The sequence below is a fragment of the Panicum virgatum genome, chromosome 9K (genome assembly GCF_016808335.1).
Source record: "Panicum virgatum strain AP13 chromosome 9K, P.virgatum_v5, whole genome shotgun sequence".
Classification (NCBI taxonomy): domain Eukaryota; kingdom Viridiplantae; phylum Streptophyta; class Magnoliopsida; order Poales; family Poaceae; genus Panicum; species Panicum virgatum.
The window spans coordinates 45,539,353-45,556,587 of record NC_053144.1 but is presented as its reverse complement, the minus strand read 5'-3'; the positions used below and the strand labels follow the sequence as shown (position 1 = coordinate 45,556,587).

General features: G+C 47.9%; 1 protein-coding gene and 1 long non-coding RNA gene across 5 annotated transcripts; both read right to left on the bottom strand.

Moving 5' to 3' along the window:
- Positions 1-11: 11 nt before the first annotated feature.
- LOC120651668 lies at positions 12-1,776 on the bottom strand. The gene is made up of 2 exons (XR_005666274.1): positions 1,412-1,776; positions 12-577 (listed from the first exon to the last, which is right to left on the bottom strand). It is a non-coding gene; the product is annotated as an uncharacterized LOC120651668 (long non-coding RNA).
- Positions 1,777-4,840: 3,064 nt separating this feature from the next.
- Positions 4,841-8,698, bottom strand: LOC120651667. Of its 4 annotated transcripts, none has more exons than XM_039929239.1 (7): positions 8,535-8,698; positions 8,296-8,415; positions 8,021-8,201; positions 6,370-6,972; positions 6,149-6,289; positions 5,920-6,045; positions 4,841-5,825 (listed from the first exon to the last, which is right to left on the bottom strand). In XM_039929239.1, exons 3-7 carry the CDS (start codon positions 8,102-8,104, stop codon positions 5,016-5,018), a joined length of 1,764 nt encoding a protein of 587 aa, XP_039785173.1. In that variant the 5' UTR covers positions 8,105-8,201; positions 8,296-8,415; positions 8,535-8,698; the 3' UTR covers positions 4,841-5,015. The 4 variants fall into 4 exon arrangements, with proteins under 4 accessions (XP_039785173.1, XP_039785174.1, XP_039785176.1 ...); XM_039929240.1 differs by having other exon boundaries at positions 8,021-8,149; XM_039929242.1 differs by lacking the exon at positions 8,021-8,201.
- Positions 8,699-17,235: the final 8,537 nt, after the last annotated feature.

Here is a 17,235-nt window from a genome sequence, read left to right as displayed (position 1 = left end):
ACATATGCCAAGCATGAAAATATGCTCCGTGATTATTTATTGGTTTTTTACATGATAGGAGGAGCTAAAATATTAGTATTTTTTGCTTGATTCAATCAATCACCAAATTAAGTCACTGCTTGATGCTCAACCACATTGGATCACTCCCCACCAAGTCAAGCAGCTTCTGTTCACCCAAAGGGAAAATGAAAACCAACTCCAAAAGCTCTTATATTTTATTAGCTAAATTTGGAGATTATACCCCTTTGTAAAAATAGAAAACCACCCAATTTTATGGGTAGTCCAAAATACTGGGTCCAATGTGATCGCTATATTTAAAACTGGGTCCGCGTCATGCAATTCGGGGTCTCTTTCGATTCCACCGTGATCGATCCTGTTCGGATGCCCTGGGGTCTGGACGTGAGCGCCGCTGCCGCTTGATTGGCGCCGCCACCCCTAGAAGCTGCACCGCCGCCCTTGGAAGCTGCACCGCCTATACGTGAAGGCCAAGCTGCACCGCTGGAAGTTGGATCAAATCAATTTGAGGCAGTGACGTGCTCGCTTTAGTGTATTATTGAATCAGCAATGGAACTCCTTTCTGCAGGCACACATGCACACAGGATCATTTTAGCCGAAAAACAGATGCACGGACATACAGGTTCAGATTTAGCCAAGGGCGTATCAAATCCATTCTACATCAGGGGCAAAAGACCCCAACAAAACTTGTAAAAAACTGCTCCTTGATGCTCCCTCAACAGGTCGTCATGACCATTTAAAGTTAAGGTAACTGAGATCAAATAATGCAAATAGCAATAGCACAGACCACGAGAAGATGTTACTCGAACCGTTTTATAATAACAGAAAAATTACTGAATGGTTGCCTGAATCAAAATTCCAACTAACAATTCATGTTTAAGCAAAGATATTTTCAGAGTTCACGAACCTGCATACTTGCAGTTTGACAGTGAGCTGAGTGGTTGGGGACAAACTTCGATCCACCATTTCACAACAACATACATGAACTACAGACCAAAATCATTTCTACTATGAAGCCAAGTGCTTAAGAAAGCATTATCGATAATTGACTGACCAATTCAGACATGCAGTAGACATCTAGGTGAGCTCTGATGGAAACTGAAATTGAGGTTACACGCATGTCTGATCTAGGTCCCCGTGGACGGGGAGGAAGCCGCTGCCCAAGAGCCGCAAGGAGCTCCCGGACTTCGACTCGTTCGTGCTGCCGCCGACGGGCAAGAAGGGCTTGAAGCCGTTCCTCGCCGGGATGGAGCCGAGGTACCAGGCGTCCTACAGGGAGGAGGTGCTCGGGGAGCCCCTCACCAAGGAAGAGGTCCCCGAGAGTCCGAGACCGATGCGGAGCAGGCCGGCAGGCATATGCAGACGCTGCGCGCAGGGAGAAGTAGATGCTGCTTACCAGGGCTCATGTCGTCGGTCTCCGAATCGTCAATCCCTAGCGGGACCTGCTCGGGAGATGACGACGCCGCAGCATCGTGGCGGAATATAGCGGCCGACGCAGCTCCTGGACGCGGCGGGGCCGAGACATGGCTAGTCCGGCGGCGACGTGCCTCGGCAGAGGAGGGATGGTTCTTTTGGGGCGATTTGGTGGGGGAAAAGAAATCGTCGGCAGCGGCCGCCGCAAGAAGCACGCGCCGGCAGCAGCGGCGCACCACGCGGAAGCCGGAAAGACGGGGACGCGCAGGCAGGCAGGCAGGCAGGTGCGGGGGCCGCCGGAATAGTTCAGCCAGCCAGGCGGACGGTAGCCATCGGAGGGCCCAGGGATTTTGGGCCGACGTGGCCTGGGTGCGCGAGCGCCTCCCCCGGCGCGTTTGTAACTTTAGATAAGTGATGCAAATGGTTTTAGTACTTTATTCGCAGATATACATGCTCATTTGCTTGTTTATTATTAACCTCTGTATCTACTTGGGTACTACGTACACCATCTCTTTTCGAGGCATGAGAAACCTCTATATACGATGTCGGTTGTTGATATGTGTATGCTTGTTCAGAATTCACAAGTCGAAGCAACACCCTCTCTTGAAGACAACTTTTCAATTCAACAAACATTTCGGAATTCCAACCTCTATGCAATCATTGGATCAGTGCAATGATTATGCTCTATAAGAAAATTGTCAAGAGGGACAGTAAGCCGGCTAGTCTTTCTCTTCCTTGTGCCGCATTAAAGTCTGATGAAGTTTCTGATGCTGATGTTGGAGTCCGATGAGGAAACCTCCCCTCCAGCTTTTCCTCGCCGTGTTCTTATCGTTGAAGCGTTCGTGACAAGTGACAAGTAGCATCTCCATCAAGGAAAATCGAAGGAACCCGCAGGCGCGGAGCTGAAAGCAGGCTGGCGCCATCCACCCCGACCGGCAGACCACGAGAAGCGAAGAAAAACAGGGCGATTTTTTTTTCCTTGGCTGTCTCTGGTCGCGCCCACGCAGCACGGCAGGATTCACATGTGCCTCTGAACAAGCAGGCAGGCAGCCGGGGTGGTGGTGCCGTCTGAAATGAGCCGGCAGGCTTCGTTTTTCCAGCGACGGGTCGAGTATATTCTCTGCCGCGTGCTACGGCGAAAATCCCCCCGAATCTGACCGAAAAGAACGTAAAGCTAGGATAGATCGCTGGATTCAATTCTCCAGGACGAAAAATCAAACAGATCGTGGTTTTTGTTTCGAGAATTAAGGAAGATTTGATTAGCAACGCGACGAGCACCACCACTAGCTCCAGCATTAGCGCAACCACCGCCATTAAACTATAGCTTATGTAGGTGCAGGTGTGCCTGCATGATTTGGCTACGCCCTCGTCAGCGAAGGGGAGGCAACGCAATCTTGGTTAGATCCGGGCGTGCGTGCGTGCGCGCCTTCTCCTCATCAACATCATGAGTACTATAATAGAACTAGCAGTAGACCCTGGTGGCCTAATCCGGCACTAATGTAGCCGCTAACCACCCGTTCCCCCCCCCCCCCCCCCCCCCCCCCCCCCCCCCCGGCAACCCATGGGACCGGGGACACTGAAACAAGGCGCCCCTCCTGCAGTCTGCACACGCGTATCCGCTCACCCGCCCTCACCCCGCCGTGCCCTAATCATTTGCCATTGCCAGACAGAGATGCGTGCCACCGATGATGATGCGCCGCTAATACTACGGAGTATAATGGAGTTGGAGCGAGAGGGGCGATGGGTGTTGACCCGGGGGAGCCCACGCGGAGGGCCTCAGCTTAACTCCGGGTGCCAAAGCTGCATGCAAGCCAAGCTACCGGATGGTGGTGGGGAGCGGGCCTGGCCTCCGGATCCTGATTAGAAAACGCTGCCCCCGGGACACCTTGCTCCCCTGCCTGCCTGCCCTGCTTTTGCGGCCACTCCACTGAATCTTTTTCCGCGTTGAAGGTTTCCAAGCTGAACCGGTAGGTAATCATGGTAGTTTACTAGTAGTACTACTACTAGTGCAGTTGTCCTGTGACAATCTTTTTTGTGGTCATGGTGTTTGCCTGCACAAAGCTCCTGATTAGAAAGGCTGCAGAGTGGTGGTTACCGCTAAATGCCTAATCATTCTGGGACCCGTCTGTGTTTTTTCTTGGTTCTCCCTTTTCCTTCTCAGGCTTTTTCTGGAGCAGAGAAAAGTGTGGGCGAACACAGATCGTGGAAGCAGAGAACTGGGGTGATGGGCTTGGCTGATGGCACGCTGCTGCTGCTGCTGCTGCGATTGTTGAGCACAATCCACATCGTTCTTTTTTGCAGTGGACCAAGTAGTGGCCGTGCGGTGGGCCTGTGCCTCATATCCTGATTACCTGATACTGGGCGACAGCAACTACTATTACAAGTCGTGGCAGTTTGATGATTCATGCTACCTTGCATGTGGCCTAATTCGCTGCGATTCTCTGAGCACTCCTCACACGCACCGCACATCAATTGTAGCAAACTGGGAAGCCTTCTTACTTGTAAATTCCGTGTGGTGGTTCCAGTTTCTCGTCAGGAATCTTCAGTAGTCGGTTTCGACGCTTGATCACCACCATCTGCCCATCTCCTAGTCTCCTCCTCCATAGTATTATGACTCAAGGGAATTCAAACTCAATTCTTCTGTCCGGAGTATACCCAGGTCCGCTGATTCAGACTAAACTGAACGAACACGGTCAAAATTCCAGATGGAAGTCCTCCAGGACTTTTTTTTTTCGCAGCCCTTATCATGTACCGTCTAAGCATGCTAATTTCTTGCAGAGTAGCAGGGTTTCTTTTGGGCAAAAGAACACCATTCTCTCACTGCACACAGAAAAAAGAAAAAACGAATGCAACGCGTCACGCATGCCTGCATCTTGTATTCAAGTCAATGCAGTAAACGCTGACATATTGCTGAACCTTCAGAACAACATATCTGAAAGAATCAAAGTGGCAGCCTGAATAAACTAAACACCTCCATCTTGCACCTCTTCTTTCGGAAGTCAGCGATAACCGTGTACGATGTCACATTACAGCCTACCAATTGAAGCAATCCTATAAAAAGGATGACAAATCATCGCATGCCATAATGGAAATTATCTCAACTGCTTTACAGCCTAACCAAAATTTAGGGTATGGGTATTTGTCCGAAATTCGGACTGCATTCTTCTGTTCAGAATATTCAGGTTTAGACTAGATTGAATGAACACGGTCAAAATTCTCGACTGAAGTTGCTCGATTCAGTGAAAGGTCAGACTAGAGTACCAGCATTGTTCAGCTAAACCTGCACTACAGTATTGTAGAAGACTGCAGGCGCCTGCGTTATGAGCAGCTTGGCACAAGATCTTCTCATAAACGAAGACACTACTTGATTAGCTAAATCTACATTTTCTGGTTTTGTTTTGCAACCAAGTCGAGTTTGCAAATGCTTTGCATTGACAAAGAGAAGTATGCAGTCAATAACAGGTCAACTTATTCTGAATTTTTACAACACGTCAAGTGACCCAACTGAACCTTAACTGACAACCCAACGGCGGCCTCGATCTCTAAGAACACATGTTTCAGGACCATTTCAGCTACTGTGTTGAGAGTCATGAGGCCCGTTTCGGGCCATCAACAGAAGAAGAAGGATTTTTTGCAGTCTTAAGGACAACGCAGTCGCTCTCTGAGCTCGTCGGAGTACACAGATCAATGACAGGCATCTTGTCTACCTCCTCCACCTTCAAGGGTCTCCCATCATCACAAAGCTTCGGGCCAGAACTGCACGACCTTCCACCGCCACGCAGCGGGCTGCCGTGGGTCAGAACTGCCGTCTTCTCCACAACGACATTGCTTTTTTCGCCAGTTTTCCGGCGTGCGCTCCTTGCTTGCAACGACGTACCCCCATCGACAGAGGCCAAAGTTCGCTTCATAAGATTTGTATGCTCTTCAGTGCACCCATTCCCTGCTTCTTGATTTCCATTTAGGGTGTCTGAATCATGTCCTGAACCTTTGACTGACCCTTTTTCAGATTTGGCCGCTCCATCTTCAGGCTTAGTTCTAACACGTTTCTGCTTACTGCTATTGAACTCGTCTTCATCCCAGTCAGGATCATCCTCAGAGTCATCGTCCGTGCTACCTCCATCCACGGAGCTTTCATCTCCAAACTCCTCGGCAGATGTGTCTTTCGTATCCTCGGTTGGCGACTCAGAACTATCTTCTGGGAGCACGTCTTCCTCCTCTTGGATGTCATTCTCCTCCACATTATTGACATTGTTATTTTCTACAAGGGCAGAAGCGCGATCTCTGCTGGCCTCTCCACTATTGCCTTCGAGTGCAGAGACCTCATGCATGAACTTTGAGAGAGCGGTTGTGATACTTGCACAAAGCTTGCCTACTGCATTGCATAACACCTCTTTCTTCTACAGTCCAAAACATGTGCATAAGCACAAATTCAGTCACAGAGTTCCAATAAAATGGTGACAGATAAATCTTAGCTATATGAAGACATGTTACCTGTGCACTGTACCCGGCCACGACATTTGCTGACACAAAATCTGCTATTTCCGGGACGCCTCCAAGGATGGCAGACACGCTTGATGCACCTCTGGATTTGATGTTATCAGGAGCCTTCTTTTTCAACTGCATGCAATGTTGGAAGCAAATACAGAGTAGGATCATAAGTTCATAAGAGATAGAAGTAGGCTACCATTTCAGAGGAAGAGTGGTACAGAAAAAAACTTACAAGGCATTTTCCGAAAGAGCCATTGTTCTTCATGTCCATCTCAATGACTTTGTTTACAAGCGTCTTGTTCCATGCAGAAATCCGTGGTGTTCCATCAGGAATTTGTATGTCACGGGTATCAAGTGAATCTAGATATAGAATCTACAGCAAAATTGTTAAAACTATATCAGGGACGATAAATGTTTTTTTCTCTCCAAGCAACTGATGCACAGAGTGCTCACCACAAGGTAGAAAAGGCAGCCCGGCACACTGTTCTTCCTGCCATATGCGCTTATAGACTTCCTGAGCTGCTCCACAACAAACTTGCACCAATTCAGCTCCCTGATGGACCCAATGTCCACCAATGCCGGGAAGCAGCGGGGGCTGATTCTTAGACAAGTAGTCGGGCAAAGGAAGCCTGAGATCACAAGCACCATGAACGTCCGGAGGAAATGCTCGTCCGCGGACTTCATGTGCTTGAGGGAATTTTCTATGCCTTTGATGGTTGGCGAGTACCTGCCTGAAACACCGAACTTGTCAAACATGAAGGCAATGGCATCCTCATCCAAGCAGTACTTGACATCACCCCCGCTGTTTGGGATGCCCAGCACTCTATGCACGCTGTCGCTGGTGACTGGGATCCTTCCCCGGCCCTTGATCACCAGCTCGCAATAATCAGTGTCGAATCGCCGGAGGAGCCAACCGCAGAACCCCGAAGGCAATGTCGGGCAGCTGATTTTCAGGAGGCCTCCAAAGCCGGCGTCCTCTATCATCTTGCGCTGTTCCGGGGTAAGGTGAGGGTACAGCCTCACAATCCTGATGGGCGATGCACGGTGCCGTGGCTCCTGAAGAACACAAACATAGTGCATGCCAATGTGTCACTGAACTCGCCTACAACTGACAAGAAAAGAGAAATTTTGTGCAGGTGGTTGGGAGAAAGCAGGTGCGTATTTTTTTTGGACCAGGATCGGGTGCAGTTATAACTGTGACTGCAACTTAAGCAGTACCACCAACATCTACCGTCCAGCAACCAACCAATGCTCCAGATTGACAGTCCCTCTCCAGACTCTTCTTCCACCTCCGTCCACTGCATACAGCCCGCAACGATTTGCCTCCCTCGTTCCATACAAACAAAACGAAATCACTCTAAGAGTCCAAGTTTGCACTACCTTGACCATACTCCACAGCTAAGAGAGCGGGTGTATGAGTTTGGCCAAAACTCTCTACTTATGTACTACAACTTCATGAATGAAATTGAAAATCAACCAATTCTAACTTGTTTCTCTATCGACTTAAATCAGAAAAAGAAGAAGAAACCAAGAAACATCACTGGAATAGGCAGTGATTTTTCTGCAGCGCTGCAGCTACACAGCAGCAGCTTGCACTCCAGGGCCTACTTTCAGTAGCAGATATTGCTAGGCAGCTGCGGTTCATTTGATTGGCTATTCAAATCCATCGGATCACCAAGCCATTCTCATCCTCTTCGTTTGCTCAGAAGATATATGATGTGGGTGCTCCTGGAGTCGTACCCAGCGAGACTACTCTTGGCGTTCATTCTAGCTATAAATCTCGAGCAGCTCCACAGCATGGCCACTGCGGCCTTCACCCTTCGCCGGTGGTGTTTGGCCTTCTTCATCTTGCCCGCCATGTTCGCGACGTCCTCCTTCTCGTCCTCCCACAGCGCGGCGCAGTCCTCGGTGCAGGCCGTGCAGCCGACGGCGGACCTGAGCAGACGCAATGAACGGAGGAAGAAGAAGAGTTTGGGAGGGGAAGAAGAAGTAGTGGGCTAGCTGTAAATCTGGAGCGTCGGTTAGCTTTTGGACGGCAGATGTAGTTGTACCGCTTAAGTTGCAGTCGTAGCTATGACTGCATCCGATCCGGGTTTTGTATCACCTTGTCGGCCTGTGCATTGCGGTTGTTGCTCCGTGCCCCTGATTTTCTTGACCAGTATTTCCTTCTGAAACCAGCCCTGCCCATCTCTTTCTCGTCCTTTTCAGAACTGTGATCGCCGCAACAAGTAATCTGAAATCCGCTTGTTACAACTTGTGCCGGCCTGCAAATCTAGCCCAAGTGCCTAACCCATAGAAATGAAGCTCTAACTGTTCTACCCAGACAAGGATCGATCCATGTGATGTTGAAAGCTGAAAGAATAAGAAAGATTCAGTCACCTAATGCTCTGATGGTGGGTTCCCAGGGCGGCAGGGCCTGATCCCTTCCGTTGCTTCTTCCTCGTCAAACAAAACTTCCGTGGATGCAAAGTTGCAAACACACAGACTGAGATACCGTCCCTACATATGCAGCTTCTAGCACATCAATACCCCAACTTCCCATGAGAAAACAGAAAACCATCAAAGAATGCTTTTCTTTTATCAAATTAGTAGGCAGCGAAAGCATATCGGAATCCTACAGGGAAGTCTCCGAGGAGAAATGTTACAGGGGAGGATGGCGCCGGCGAAGATCGGAGAGATTGGCTAAGGATCTCCAGGCGCCGATGAACTGAGTCACTGATGGGAGATGAGCGAGGGGAAGGGGATGGCTGTGGGACTACCAGCGAGGGGATGGCAGTGCCGCAGTGCCAGGCGTGTACAAGACTACAAGCAGCCCGTGTGGCCGTGTCCCATCGGACCTGGTGAACCGGGCCCACGTCCCAGACAGTCGTCACGCACTTCGACGTTACTCTCGTGGGCCCCACCGCTGAAGAATCTTGTCTGACCACTAATTCTTGTCCCATAAACCGGTAAGTCACCTGATTAGAGCAAGTATATAGTAACCGGCGAATAACGGGAGAAATCTGATGTGGATTGGAAAGAAAGAAGAAAAGAAAAAAAACCAAGCGAGTGGCGAGCAGGGTTTTATTTCCCAACCGGAAACCGGTTACCGCCGCCCTCCGGTTTACCGGACCGGTTAGGCCGGTAACCGGTGGAAACCGGTTGAATTCAAATCCAAATTCAAATAAATTCAAATTTTCCCGTGCAACCGGTTCCGACCGGTTTACCGGCCGGTTTGACCGGTTTACCGGCCGGTTTTACCGGTTTACCGGTCGGTTTGACCGGTTTGAAATTCAAACGCTCCCGTGCAACCGGTTTACCGGCCGGTTTTACCGGTTTACCGACCGGTTTGACCGGTTTACCGGCCGGTTTGACCGGTTTGATCGGTGGGCCTTCATGGGCCGGCCCATTTTTTTTCTTTTTCTTTTTTGATTTAACTTTAAATTCCCACAAACTATACTAAATGAATGAATTTTTGAGAAAATTTGACACCATTAGATTCATCACACCTTGAAGTATTTTTAGGAATTTTTTTGAAATTTTTTCATTTTTTGAATTCAAATTTAAAATTTGAATTTTGGCCGGTTGGGTACCGGCCGGAACCGGACCGGTTCCCACCGGTTAGGTTAACCTTGGCGGCGAGACGCCTGGTTGAGCCGGCGACGTGCGCTGTTTGGTAGCAGGATCGTCCGCTCGCCCGCTTATTTGCTTCCGCGTGGCAGTTGAGGAGTTAAAGCAGGTGGGGTCCACCATTATCGCAGCGCAGCGTCATCCGAGCTGGAGCCCCAGACGCCCTTGAGTAGGTGAAATCACTAAACTTGCTCTTATAAGCTGAAAAGTGTAAAAAATGACTTATTTTGTCAAAAAATACTAACTTATTAAATCATGGGACTTATAAGTAATAATTTGGTGCACCCTTACTTAAAACTTATAAGTCACTCATTTCCTCTTTTTCTACGTGGGACTCACACTTAAAGCTATAATAGAAGGAGAGGATCCGGGATAAAACATGATTTTTTAATGGGTTTATAGGGCATGTACAAAGGTCCAGACTGTTGTTGTCTATTTGTCACACACAGACAGCTAAACAGACAGTTTGTACGAGTTGTCTGTTTAGCTATTTATTAGGTATTTAATTCACTCTTGGATACATGAATCATGGTAATCTAGTGCATAACTTAATCTTTGTAGCATTGCATACATAGAAGAATACACATGTTTTTAAATAGTATGACCCTTAAAAATAATTATGTATATAATATATATTTATATGGATAGAAATACATGACATGATATAACAATAAAGTCGTCGCCTGCCTTGGACATGTTACTCTAATTTTTCCTTCGCCCGTAACGATGTCATGTGTGCTCAACTAAATCATTCTTAAGTTGCCTATGTGTAAATCAAGCCCAAATAGCCGAGTTTCTTCAGCAGAAATTGTTAAAATAATTCACACAGAATGAAAGGGAGAATGAAAGCCACGGCAGGCTATCAATAGCAGGCCTTTTTTATACATGTATATGCAGGAGTACCACAATTCATGGGAGAAGTCATGGGAGCAGTATGCTTCCTTCTAGTGCCAGCTGAAAATCAAAGCCATGGGAGAAGTCAGAACATTGAAATCTGATATTTGTGAATGACTATATGTTCCAGAAATTCACAGTGCAACTTATGTTCCAAAATCATTTCAGAATTGGAAACCTATCAGGCCATTGTTCACAATCATTTCAGAAATAGATCAAGGTAACATGCAGATGCATACTAACTGACAGGAAAACTAGATCGAGGCAAGCTGCTACAGGTCCTAGATGACCACACCAAACGAGAGTCTAACAAATTCAATATGTCCTGCTACCATTTATAAATGCTCTACACATCAGTTGACACAGATGTCATTTCAGATTTCAGAAACTATCCTTTCAGATTTCAGAAAATACATTCCTTTCAAATTTCAAGTTTCAAATGCTAACCACCAATCCAGTGACAAACTACATCAAGTTAACTGACAGGAAAAAAAAGATACTAACTGATAGAAAAAATACATTGATATCTGACATGTTTCAGATATATTGGTTAACTGAAACTGAAAATTCTGAGACAATTGAGGCTGCATAAATTCGGTAAAACCACCTGGAGGTATTGGATCGTTGTCCCTGCACAATTTACATGGCTCATTAACAGGAATGTGGCGTGCTTAAATAATTGGACAAACACTATGCAAACAGGGAAACAAAAGAGAACTTGAGTACCATATCTTTACATGGCTTCAAACAGACTACTACAGGAAAAAAAATGTTGTGGGATGTATGTGCAATCATGCTCCAGTTGCTAAGTTGTTGCCATTGGAATAATTGTTTACACATACAGTTTTCTGTCTACAAGTCTTAGATTGAGGCTGTTCTGTTCTAGGGGCTCGGTGGAACACATCCCCACGCCGCTCTGCTCCCCCGTGTGCTCTGCCACCGCGTGCCTCAACCCCCTCTGCTCCGGCACCGCAGCACCACCGCGGTCTTCCCAGCCGCTGCTGCCAGCTTCCTTTTGCCGCGCCGAGCCTCCTCTCAGCGTTGCCGCCGCAGCGGCTCTCCGCTCTCGGGCCGCCGCCGCCTTCAGCGGCTCTTGCGCTGCCGCTGCCGCCAATTTCTCATCCTTCCCCATGCTAGGGTTTGCGCTGCGCCACAGGATGGGGTGGGGAATGATTTGAGATTGAGAAGGAAGTATGAAATTGGGTGGAACGAGATGCCTTCTCAGGCTCTCGGTGTTAATATAGCTAGTAAGAGCCCCTAGCGTGGCACTAAAACTTGTACATCAAAAAGATCACATACTTGGCTTACAAGACAATAATACAACAACTAAAGCCTATCATAACTAACTGAAACTAACTCAGGACGAGGAGTGTATCGTAACACCCCCCGTCAATCACAACTACATCTGTAAGTTGAGATTGTTTCTGAATGCACACAGTTGCCGCTAGGCAAGAGGTTTAGTGAAACCGTCAGCAATCTGATCAGCAGAGCAAATGAACCGTACATCCAGTTGTTTCAAATTAACCTACTCTCTGACAAAATGATAATCAATTTCTATGTGCTTAGTTCGCGCATGAAACACTGGATTCTCTAAAAGATATTTGGCCCCAATGTTATCACACCACAAACAAGCTGCCTTTGGATGCATAACCCTTAGTTCATCAAGTAACTTGTGCACCCACATAACTTCGGCCGTTGCATTTGCCATGGCTTTATATTCTGCTTATGTGCTTGAACGAGACACCATTGCTTGCTTCCTGGCACACCATGAAATCAAATTACCACCAAGAAAAACTGCAAATCCTCCTGTGGATCGCCTGTCATCAGGGCAACCTGCCCAATCGGCATCTGAAAAAGCACTTACTAACATAGACTGACTTTTACTGAATTTCAAACTCATTCGTATTGTTCCTTTGACATACCGAATGATCCGTTTAACAGCAGCCCAGTGAAGTGTTGTTGGTGAATGTAGAAACTGGCACACTTTATTGACAACAAAGGAAATATCCGGTCGTGTCAAAGTTAAATACTACATAGCAGCTACAATGCTTCTATATCTTGTGGCATCATCAGACCCAAGCAGCTCACCCTATTGCAGAGAAAGCTTTTCTGTTGTGGACATGGGTGTGCTGATAGGTTTACACAGCTCCATGACAACTCGCTCTAGAATATTGGTCGCATACCTCTCTTGAGTCAGCAATAATTCCCCCTTGCTCCCGTGACCTCTATCCCAAGGAAGAAATGAAGATAGCCCAAGTCCTTGATAGCAAATTCTTTCTCAGGATCACAAAGAAGAGCAGAAGTGAGACCATCAGACGGGGTATGAACAAAACTGCGACCAATTTGATCTATCTCCATACCTGATCCATTGGTAGTGTGTACCTGATCACCGCCATGGTACTTGTCCCTCTCGGACAGCTTTTCCAGTTCGCCCGTGATGTGATCGGTAGAACCAGAATCAGAATACCAGTTGGTGTCGATGCCGTATGATGAAGTCGTTGCAGCGGAAGCAGACTTGGCGTCGACATGTCCTTGGAACAAAGCGTCAAAGCGCTTGTAGCAATGCAGCACCATGTGTCCTTCCTTAAAAGAGAGTTGGCAGGTAGGACGATCCGAAGAATCAGTGCCGTGGCGTCCACCAGAACCACGGCCACGGCCACCACGGCCGCGACCATAAATTGTTGGCGTTGCTCCCATGTCCTCCATGCGATGCCAAGTTGGCGGAGGAACCTGAACCATGCCCCTAAAGGAGTGCACACCGTTGCTCAAAAGTAGACGGCTGCGTGAACAAATCACCAAGGGTAATTGGTTCAGTTCTAGCCGTGATTGTACTCGAAGTCAAGACCCAGAGTGTAACACCCCGGTGTTAATTTTGATGCTAACTTTGTGCTTAATTGCTAATCGAGGCTAATCATCGTCTTTAGCGCTAATCGAGTTTGCATAGTAACTTTCGACTTAGCGATGTTCGATCTCGTTTTTCTCCTTGATCCGAGTTCCAAATCAACTTTCGCCCGAAACGAAAGTTGTAGATCTTTTAATCCTCTACAACTTTTATTTTGACCAAATTTCAAGTTGTTATATGAAATTTGGAGTTATATTTGGTCAAAATCAAGTCAAATTCATTGAACCGAGGCACTGTTCCACACTGTTCTCGGTACTGTGACGCCCATACCGGCGTCGGCGTTTGGACGCCGGCGAGCCTCCACACGTCGAGCATCCGGCGAACCTCGCCGTCCGTGCGCCGCTCTTCTCCTCGCTAGGCCGAGAAGCTTCCGGTTCAATCCATTCCGTTCCCCTTCCTCGCACCGCAGCGGAGCCGTGCAACCCTAGCACCGCCGCTCGCCGCGCCGGCGTTCACGCCGACCATCCATCGTCACCGTGCCCCGATTCCTTGCGCCAGAGTCTCCCTCACCTCACCCTACACCTCTGCAGCACCTTCCCGACCTCGATTGGGCCGTCACCGGGCTGAAATCGAGCTGCCACTGCCGCCGCCATCGCCGTCCGTCGCCGGAGCTTCGCCTCTCCGTCGAGCCCCCTCTTCCGGACCTCCTCCGCTCAAAATCGAGCCATGGTAAGCTCGGCCGCACCCTACCCATCCTCCCCGACCCTCTCCCCACGCGAATCCGCGGCTATCGCCGCCGATTGGCCGCCGCGCTGCCGCGAACGCGCTGCTCGCCGCGCGCGCCCGCCGCGAGGCAGCTCTGCTCCAGCCCGCGGGCCAACACCGCGCGCCCCAAGGCCGCTTGGCCTCCCTGTAGCTCGTGCCGACCCGTCCGCCGCCGGCCGACCCCGTCGCCGGCGGGGAAACCCCAGCGCCGCCCCGCCCCTGCCTCAGCGCCGCCGCGGGCCGCTGCTCGCCCGCGCCCCTCCCTCTGCGCCTCCCCGCGCAGGCCCTGCCCCACCGCCCTGCCCTGGCCGCGACCGGGCCGCGCCGCTCCGCCGGCCGGGCTCCGCATAGTGGATGGTAATGTATGTGTGAATATGTGGGAAACTGCATATGCGTTACCCGTGTGGCGTAGGACACATGGGGACCGTTCGTGAGTGCTGGCACGAAGGGTCCAGAAATGGATTTATATATCTCGTTATATATTGTGTTTGTCTGCAGGTACGCTAACCACGTTACGTAAGCGTTGAACGTAAGAACGATTAGTATATATAGGGAGAGTACGTATTGTGCCACCGGTTGTCCCCGTATGCCTAGTTATTGGCAATTGTTTGGGTGAGAAACGAATAGAATGTGCATGCATCATCTCATCTTTGGTTGGTTTGATCACCTTGCTTGTTGCATTGTTTTACTAAAATGTGTTGTTTTTATCTGAATGTCTTCCTAGGTTCGTGATGTGGTAGTAGGCCAACGTAATCTGCTAGTTTGATCTTGAGTTGGGAACGTCTTTTGTAAGTTAGGGGATTTGAGTTTTGTGAGAACCTTATCAGTAGTCTAGCTTGTCATTCAAATCTAAACTCTTGATCTATACCTCGAACCTATTCTAGCAAAAGTGTTGTTGCTTTATCTTTTGGCTATCTAAACCTTGATGTCGGTCAGCAAAACCTTTCGATCCATGGTCCAATAAATCTTCTAGTATCTTTCAATGTTGGGCATTTTGATTCCAACATTTGAAATCGTGTACCTTCGTTCTTGCTCAGTTAATTTTTGGATAAATTACAAAGATTTATGATAATGATAACTTTTGAGTAGAGTCATTGTAACATTCTGCATCACATCATTGGTCAGTGCATTGTGTTGCATCATGATCGGGAATGCGTAGGTTGACTAACGGGAATGCGTCCGAGTACAACTTCGGGTTGTCTTTGGTTTCGTTAATCTATCTTGTTGCTGGCACTGTTGGGTTGCTACTATCGATTTCTCTTGCGGTTGTGTTTAGTTGCATAACCCAGATGCCGCGACGGAACCTAGGGCCTCGTGTGTTCTGCAGCCACATGATTGAGCCACTAGGAGCGCGCTGGTGTCTCGGTATATGTGACGTAACTCACCTCAATCCCTTCTTGTGCAACGCTTACTAGTGTCTTAACTTTTAATCCTTACTCAAGGATATAGGGTTAACACAAGATTAGTCGTGAGGGAATGGTCATAAGGCGCGTGTTGCATGTGTGCATCATCAACTCATATGTGTATGCATCATGCTCTATACATCTCTTTATGTGCATACAACAAATAGCATTGCCATCCTTGCATCATGGTGTAGGCATCATGGCAATTGCATCGTATCACATGCACCATTTCATTTGTGCATGGAACATCCCATTGTTGCATTGCACCACTATTGCAATCATACATTTCATGGGTGCATCATTATCATGGTTATCGAGCATTTACACTCTGAGTTGGAATATTTTGTTATCATTCCTTGATTGCATTGGCATAAATAAAAATGTTTTACAACTAGCATCGTGCAACTACTTCAAGTAATAAATCCTGAGCAAGGATGTTCCAAAAGCTTCTTCTAAATCATTCTTCCTTAGTATCCTTACTTACTATGCGTAAGCCTGGTGATGAATCTCACCGACATTTGTTTTTCCTCATGTTCTGATCTCAGCTCTGTGAGCTTGATCACCTTGTCTCATCATCATTTTTTTTGTGTTGTTTGATCCTTTCTTCTTGATCGGAAAACCTTACATCACTTAGTTATCCAATCTAGATCAAGGGTCGTGTACGAATCGAGATCGGTGTTTTCTTGAAAGTATCGTCGTCATCGGAAGGCATCCCTAGCTGCATGCAGAGAATAAGTTCCTTTCACCTTAGTAGGAAAACCTGGTGTTGGACTACATGCGTAACCTTGGGTTCTTTAAACCACCTTGCTTAAGTTGGAGCTAGAAACTCTGGTATGCAGTGTTAGTTATGGTTGTTGTGTGTATGTCATTTATGTGAGCCCTTCTGAAATAAAAGTGCCATACTGTTAAAGATGTCTCCAACTTTATTCTGTTCCTTAGGTGAATAATGGAGTATACAACGAAAAGCAGTAGGAAGAATCCTGACCGGGGACACATCAATCTTCTACCCTCCAACAACATGATAACCGAAACACCAATGAGACAATTTGAGCCTTGCCACTGTTGCAAGATGTACGACCGCCCCTGTCTATGAAGCAGCTCCAACGAAAAGATAAGTGCTCACAGTGAAGTACCCGAAGAATATGCTAAACCCAGACCGGAAGTAAATTGGAAGCAAGAGGAGACACATAATGTTTACCCGGATTGCTTAATGCCACCATCGCGACTTCCGATGGAACTTAAAGATCACCAGGTAGATTGTCAGACTCCCAAGCTCGGCGCAAGCAGCATAGACTTGAGTGGATGGGAAATTACATGCACAGAATTCTTTCCACGTGGTAGAAGGCAAGTTAGCAGTACTACTGATGTCGACCCAGCTATAAGAGCAAGAACTCGTTCACCTATTCGGTGTTCAATGAGGTCAAAGAAGAAATGTCGTTGCACCGGGTGTCAACCTTGTTTCAAGTGTGGCGAATACGGCCATTTTATCCGGGACTGCCGTTCATCCACTTGGAAAGATCCACCTAATTCGGTTAGCACCTCTAATAATCTGAACTGGACAAGGATACTATCCGATGTTCGTATGTCGGGAGGCGACTCAAGCCATCTACTTCGGATGTTAGCTGCACAGTACGAACCATCTACACAAGGTCAGAGGTCAAATAAGCAATGCGATAGAAGCAAGTCCTGCACGTGGTACCAACGAGAAGGCATGGTTCACGCTGAATGCGCTACCCTTAAGAAAGATTCCGAAGGTAAGTCAGTTGGGGAAGGTAATTTTTTTTTGGTTAGTACTAATATACTTGG

Excerpts from the sequence above, each read along its gene's own strand:
- LOC120651667 (XM_039929239.1), bottom strand. The coding sequence starts at position 8,104 with ATGGGCAGGGCTGGTTTCAGAAGGAAATACTGGTCAAGAAAATCAGGG. Across the intron at positions 6,973-8,020 it reads GCAATGCACAGGCCGACAAG|GAGCCACGGCACCGTGCATC; the intron begins GTGATACAAAAC and ends TGTGTTCTTCAG. Across the intron at positions 6,290-6,369 it reads GCTGCCTTTTCTACCTTGTG|ATTCTATATCTAGATTCACT; the intron begins GTGAGCACTCTG and ends ATTTTGCTGTAG.